At 40.2% G+C, this 6,723-nt stretch overlaps 1 protein-coding gene and 2 long non-coding RNA genes across 4 annotated transcripts; all 3 read left to right on the top strand.

Moving 5' to 3' along the window:
• The first annotated feature begins 1,968 nt into the window (after positions 1 to 1,968).
• Positions 1,969 to 2,700, top strand: LOC109147177. The gene is made up of 2 exons (XR_002048588.1): positions 1,969 to 2,084; positions 2,216 to 2,700. It is a non-coding gene; the product is annotated as an uncharacterized LOC109147177 (long non-coding RNA).
• A 1,240-nt stretch (positions 2,701 to 3,940) lies between these two features.
• Positions 3,941 to 5,246, top strand: LOC109147175 (zinc finger BED domain-containing protein RICESLEEPER 1-like). Its single transcript, XM_019294808.1, has 2 exons — positions 3,941 to 5,031; positions 5,119 to 5,246. Exons 1-2 carry the CDS (start codon positions 4,479 to 4,481, stop codon positions 5,160 to 5,162), a joined length of 597 nt encoding a protein of 198 aa, XP_019150353.1. The 5' UTR covers positions 3,941 to 4,478; the 3' UTR covers positions 5,163 to 5,246.
• A 40-nt stretch (positions 5,247 to 5,286) lies between these two features.
• Positions 5,287 to 6,243, top strand: LOC109147176. 2 transcript variants are annotated; one of them, XR_002048587.1, is made up of 3 exons: positions 5,287 to 5,335; positions 5,445 to 5,522; positions 5,974 to 6,243. It is a non-coding gene; the product is annotated as an uncharacterized LOC109147176 (long non-coding RNA). The 2 variants fall into 2 exon arrangements; XR_002048586.1 differs by lacking the exon at positions 5,287 to 5,335 and having other exon boundaries at positions 5,430 to 5,522.
• Positions 6,244 to 6,723: the final 480 nt, after the last annotated feature.

The raw sequence follows: 6,723 nt of genomic DNA, 5'->3' as shown, positions 1-6,723 counted from the left end.
CACGTGCGCGGACTTGCTCCCGGCAAGTCGCATGGTGTTGGCGGATGGGGCATGTGGGTTATCGCAACCCACATACGCGGACTTGCCCCCGGCAAGCCGCATGGTGTTGGCGGATGGGGCGTGTGGGTTATCGCAACCCACATGCGCGGACTTGCCCTCGGCAAGCCGCATGGTGTTGGCGGATGGGGCGTGTAGGTTATCGCAACCCACGTGCGGACTTGCCCCCGGCAAGCCGCATGGTGTTGGCGGATGGGGCGTGTGGGTTATCGCAACCCACGTGCGCGGACTTGCCCCCGGCAAGCCGCACGGTGTTGATGGATGGGGCGTGTGGGTTATCACAACCCACATGCGCGGACTTGCCCCCGGCAAGCCGCACGGTGTTGGCGGATGGGGCGTGTAGGTTATCGCAACCCACATGCGCGGACTTGCCCCCGGCAAGCCGCATGGTGTTGGCGGATGGGGCGTGTGGGTCATCGAAACCCACATGCGCCGACTTGCCTCCGATGAGCCGCATGGTGTTAGCAGACAGGGCGTCTGGGTTATCGCAACCCACATGCGCGGACTTGCCCCTGGCAAGCCGCATGGTTTTGATGGAGGGGACGTGCAGGCATCGCATCCCGCACTGCGCCATCCTACAATCATCAGTTATATTTAAAAAAAAAAAAAAAAAAAAAAAAAAGGTCACATGCAGGTGCAGCATGGAGGAATTAACAAATGCAGGACAAAGCAGTAAGGGAGAACCGTGTAAAACAACAAAATATTCAAAAGGAGTCGGGTCGTGAATAGCAAGGAAGATATCCAATGCAAGAAGTGTGTCCAGCAAACCAGATCCTGAAGGTGAGGTGATGAAGCAAGTAAGAGATCGATGGTCGTTAGGGTCGTGCGGTAACGACGCGCGGTAATGGCATGACGCGTGGCAATCGCGGGGATGGCAGGTGGTAGCGATGCACGAGGGTGGCACGAACCGACAAATATCTAGAAAATTCGGAACTAGAATTTGAGTTGGGGAAAGAGAGGATGTGGTGATACTGAATTCTACTTCCTTTAGGCATCAAGATACCTAAAAGAAGTGGGGGACTTGTGATGGGGATATGGGACCCGGGGGTCCATTTTATTAGCATAGTATTGACCCAAGTGGGGGTGGTGAAGATAGGAGATTGGACCAAGTCCTATTGGGCTAAGAAGACAAGGGGGCGTGGTGGCCCAAAAAGGAGAGAGAGAGGATTTCCGGGGCACAACCACCGGCGGGGTAGCCAGCCCCATCATGGAAAAGGGTCTGCTACCAATGAGGGTCGAACACGAGACTTCCCACACAATAAGCACACGTCTAACAACCAACCCACATCAACCATTATGTATTAAGACGCGGCAAATATATATGAGCGGTATTCGCGGGCGGGCAACCTCCACCACCGGCCAGCGACTGGCTGGCGCCGGGTCCCGCCAGCCACCTCAGGCCAAGGCGCGGCCAGCGGGGGCGGTGCGCCCCCGACCTTGTCAACGGCACCCCCCCCCCCCCTTCCCGAGGGGGTGCTGGTAGGGGTGGGCAATTTTCGGGTCTGACCCGTTTTTTCACGGATTCGATCCGTTTAAACCCGAAACGGGTCGAATCCATATTGAAACGGGTCCAACCCGAATCTGGGCTGCAGTGGTTTCTAAAATACGGTTCGGATTTTGGGTTCATTAGGTTTTAATCGAATCTGACCCGAAACCCGAGCCACTATATAAACGAACTAGGGTTTCCAGAATATTCACACATCTCTTTCACTCTTAACCCTCAGGTCTCCCGCCTCAGCAAGTCTGCGCCTCTAACCCTCTTCCACTCTCCGCATCTCTCAATCTCTCATTCGACTTTCACCGGTCACCCTCTCTCAGTCTCTCACTCTCCGTTGTCTACCCCTCACTCAGTTACTCTCCCACTCTCACCGGCTCACCCCCTCGCTTGATCTTCTGATAAACGATGTAACAATGAAAGATTAAAGCAGTGAAGCTTCAGATCTCCACTCAAACTATTAAAAGCCGCCGGTCTCCACTCTCGACTTAGACTGTTCAAGCCTTCAAGAGTTTCCGGTCTCCGGTGACTGGTAAGCTTCGCATCCTCTCTTTACTTCTTTAGTCACCATAAAAATCTATATCTAAGATCTCATTCGATCTTCTGATCTTCTGATAAACGATTCTCTAATTTTAATTTTTTTGTACTTTGGAGTTTTTTCAGTGACTCAAAGTTCATAAACCCTAGGCCGTAAGGGACTGAGCTCTCACTCAAATACTCAAGAACTAGGCCGAAAGAAAGGTAACCTCCTCTCTGGCAGTCTGGCAGTTTTGATTGCTTACTTTTTTTTTTTTTCTATATCAGCAAATTTGTTTGTGCCCAGAAATTTGTTTAATGTTTCTTTGAAAATTTTTAATATTCCTTTAGGGCATTAAAATTATCATTATAGTTTGCCCAGAAAATTTGTTTGTGTATGTTAGTATGTTATTTTATATTTTATTTTATGTGCTTTTTAGTGCCCAGAAACTATAGTGTTATACACTGTTCAGAAAATTTGTTTATATTTGTTTGTGGCTTTGTACTTGCTTTATGAAGAAAGAGGTAAGTAAAATTAATTGTGAATTGTATGTGTATATAGTATATATGTGTCAAAATGTGATTATATGTGAATATAGTGATAAAGTCTTGAATTTAGTTTATTTTGTGAATTTATACTCTTGAATTTATATTGTCATATCTTATGGTGAATTGAACATACTGTGAATTTTATAATTTAAAGTAAACTAAAACAGAAAATTTGTTTTTTGTTTTTTTTTTTTCTATATCAGAAAATTTGTTTATACACTGCCCAAAAAATTTATTTTTTTTTTTTCTATATCAGAAAATTTGTTTATGTGCCCAGAAAATTTTTTAATGTTTCTTTGAAATTTTTTAATATTCCTTTAGGGTTTTAAAATTATCACATATGGCTGAACCTAATGAAGTAGTTGAACAAATTGGTTTAGAAACAGCTGATCCACAAATAGAACCTGTTAGAACTACACAGAAATCCAAAAAAAAAGGAAAGAAATGAAAGATAGATCAGATGTTTGGGCTCATTTTAAAAAAAAAATCAATGATAAGGGCGATTTGGTGAAAGCTAAATGTATCTATTGTAAGAGGGTGTGGGTAGCAGAGCCGAAAAAACATGGAACAACCAATCTTAAAAATCACATGGTAACCTGCAAACAGAACCCTAACATAAAAAATCCAGGTCAAACTCAATTCTAAATTAACAAGCTCCTTGTAAATGATAAGGGTGAATCTGTTTTAGGTCAACCAAGTAATTGGAGATTTGATCACTGCATTGCAAGAACATCAATAGGTTCAATGATAATAACAGATGAAATGCCATTTAGTGTGGTTGAGAAATCTGGTTTCAAGACCTTTGTTAGTACTTGCTTACCACCAACATTTGCGCTGCCATCTAGGAGAACAATAACTAGAGATTGCTTGCAAATTTATGCTGACACAAAAGATGATATGAAGAGCATAATCAAGCAAAGTAAACAAAGAGTCTCTCTTACAACTGATACATGGACATCTAATCAAAGAATTTCATATATGTGTATAACAGCACATTGGATAAATGAACTGTGGGGTTTGCAAAAATGTGTGTTAAATTTTACTCCCATTGAATCTCATAGAGGTGCTGATATTGCTGAAGCAATTGAGAAATGCCTTATTGAATGGGGGATTGACAAACTATTCTGTATTACATTAGACAATGCTAGTGCTAATGATACTGCAATTAGATCTTTAAAAGCTGTATTAAAGAATTGGGGTACTAGCATTTGTGATTCTGAACACTTGCATATGAGGTGTGTTGCCCACATACTGAATTTAGTAGTTCAAGAGGGCTTAAAAGACATATCTAAGTTTGTGAATGCTATTAGAGCTGCAATTAGATATGTTAGGCAATCCCCCGCTAGGTTGAAAAAGTTTAAGGACTATGCTGAGAGGGAGAAAATTGAATGTAAAAGAGCTCTTTGTTTAGATGTGCCAACTAGGTGGAATAGCACTTATATGATGCTAGATGTTGCAGAAAAATTTAAGAGGGCTTTTGAGAGGTATGAGAGGCAAGATCCTCAGTTTGAAAAGGAATTGAAAGCTGGATCATTTAATGTACCAACTGAAAATGATTGGAAAGTTGTGAGAAAAATGGTCAAGTTTTTAAAATTCTTCTATGAAATGACAGTTAGGGTTTCAGGGTGTTCATATGTTACCGCTAATACATTTCTACCTTAAATAAGTGCAATTGATAATATCTTGAAAGAGTGGAAATGTTGTGATGATATTGAACTCAGTTTGATGGCAGAAAGAATGATAACAAAATTTGAAAAGTATTGGGGACAGCCTGAACAGATGAACAAACTGATTTTCATAGCAGTAATTCTTGATCCAACAAAGAAGTTAGGGTTCCTTACATTTGTGTTAAGAGAAATGCATGGGGAAAAGGATGGAAAAAAAGTTGGAAGACATGATCAAAGATGCAACTTACAAACTGTTTAATCAGTACAAAAGTTGGCATCAGCCATCTCATGTTCTAAAATCTGGTTCTGAAAATTTGGGTTCAATTTCTTACGCTGCAACTGTTGAAACTAGTGATTTGGGTAGTCAAGGCGTTGCATCTGTAATGAGCAGATTTAAAATATTCAAAAGCCAATCTGGTTCTATAATTGAAAAAACAGAATTAGACACATATTTGGGGGAAGATATAGAAGATGAACAATCTTTTAATATTCTTCATTGGTGGAAGGTTAATCAACCTAGATTTCCTATATTGGCTGAAATGGCACGAGATGTTCTAGTTGTCCCAATTTCTTCAGTTGCCTCTGAATCTACCTTTAGCACTGGTGGAAGGGTGCTAGATGACTTCCGAAGTAGCTTAACACCAAAAATGGTGGAAGCACTCGTCTGTGCCCAAGATTGGATTGGAGTTGACAAAAAATCAGTTCTTGTTGAGGAAGATTGCAATATTCTTGAGAACATAGAAAGAGGTAATAATATATTTTATTCCTTCTTAACTTCATATACATTATTTGTGAGTTAATTTCTTACGCATCTATTTGTATTTTATGTCATAGATGTGGTTGCTAAGGACTTGGAATTAAATATTGGTGATAAGTAACATGGATGCAAGTTGCCAGATTTTTGTTTTTTAATCTATATATTATATCTAATGGTTTTTTTTTGGAGGTTATGATTTTGTTGCAATGCTAGTCTCTTGGAAGATGTAATAGTATATTAACAAACTGTGTATTTTTGTGATCCCGTTGGTAACACTGTAACAATGTGTTTTTGGTAAGTGTCTACACTTCAAAGTTTACATTTTTTCTAATTTTTATTTTAACTGTTAGCACATTTATAAATTTAATGGTTAATTGTTAATAGATTTTTTGTTTGTTTTGAGCATGTTTTTGGGAAGCTAAGCAGCTAACAGTGGAATTTTGTAACTTGTTGGACCTCTGAAATTGCCTATTTGCAGCTGGTAAGTGATAGCTAACAATGCTATTTTTTTTTTTTTTGGTAACTATGAAGAATGTGAGTTTCCAAGAGGTGTTGATGTCTGTGTGGTTTATAAGTACATACTTTCTGAGTTTTTGCTATATGCCTTCTGAGTTACATGCTTTCATAGTTGTTGTTTGTAATAGTTTTTATGTATGCTGCTATGATACTTTTATCATATCCTGCTTAGATTTTTAATTAAGAATGCATATTTGAATTGGTAATGGGATATGCTCAATCCTTGTCTTTTTGATAGTCTAATGTTTTTGTTTATTGACAGCTATATCATTACCCAAGTAACTTTCATTCATTATTTAAACTTTGTCTGTGATTTTTATCTGAAAAATAAAACTTTAAATTCTATATCAATTCTGTTGTTGTTATTATTTTTATTATATTATTATTATGTTATTGTTGATGTTGTTTTGTTGTAGGTTCTAATTAGCAGAATGAATAGCATGCCACTGGTGAAGGTCAAGCACTCAAGCATCACTAGATCAATATTTGCTTATTTGAATGGGATGAAACTAAATCCAGAAAATGAACACTTAGCATTTCCCTCATCATATTTTATTATGTTGTATTTAGTTTTTGCTTTTTGGTGGTTGTAATTAAGTATATTAGCAAATTGGCTTTTGGGTTTTCATATTGTAATTATTGTTCTGCTTGTTTTTTTATTTTGTTTTTGATATTTGGATTTAGAATTTTGGTTTGCTGTTTGCTTCCATAATTTTTTTGCTCAAAAATTGATTTTTGCAAATTTTTTTGAACAATGATACATTTTCGGGTCTGTTGCACCCGATCCGACCCGAACCTTACCCGAAGCACCCGAACCCGAAAAAAAATCCGAAATATTCGGTTCGATTTTCGGACTATAACAGAGGGAACCTGAAAATGCTCGGGTGATTCTAATTGGCAAGGGTCGAACCCGAACCCGACCCGTGCCCACCCCTAGGTGCTGGGCAGTGAGCGTCGCGGGGATCGCGTGGTGCGGACGGTAAGGTTTGGCGCTACAGCGAACGTGCCCGCGTGTGTAGCGATAAATGGGGGTGTGGCGAGGGATTACAGGGGACACGTGGACGCCAAGGGAGGAGAGGGGTATGCTATAAATAAGGGTCCTGGATCCTTAGCAAGGGGTAGCTCAAACACGACAGACACCCTGGTCTAGTGGTCTTGATCTCATA

Source organism: Ipomoea nil, unplaced genomic scaffold (genome assembly GCF_001879475.1).
Source record: "Ipomoea nil cultivar Tokyo-kokei standard unplaced genomic scaffold, Asagao_1.1 scaffold1977, whole genome shotgun sequence".
Taxonomy (NCBI): Eukaryota; Viridiplantae; Streptophyta; class Magnoliopsida; order Solanales; family Convolvulaceae; genus Ipomoea; species Ipomoea nil.
Note: the sequence above shows the minus strand (reverse complement) of the source record. Positions and strands in the feature narration are given on the sequence as shown.

Excerpts from the sequence above, each read along its gene's own strand:
- LOC109147175 (XM_019294808.1), top strand. The coding sequence starts at position 4,479 with ATGGGGAAAAGGATGGAAAAAAAGTTGGAAGACATGATCAAAGATGCA. Across the intron at positions 5,032-5,118 it reads TCTTGAGAACATAGAAAGAG|ATGTGGTTGCTAAGGACTTG; the intron begins GTAATAATATAT and ends TTTATGTCATAG.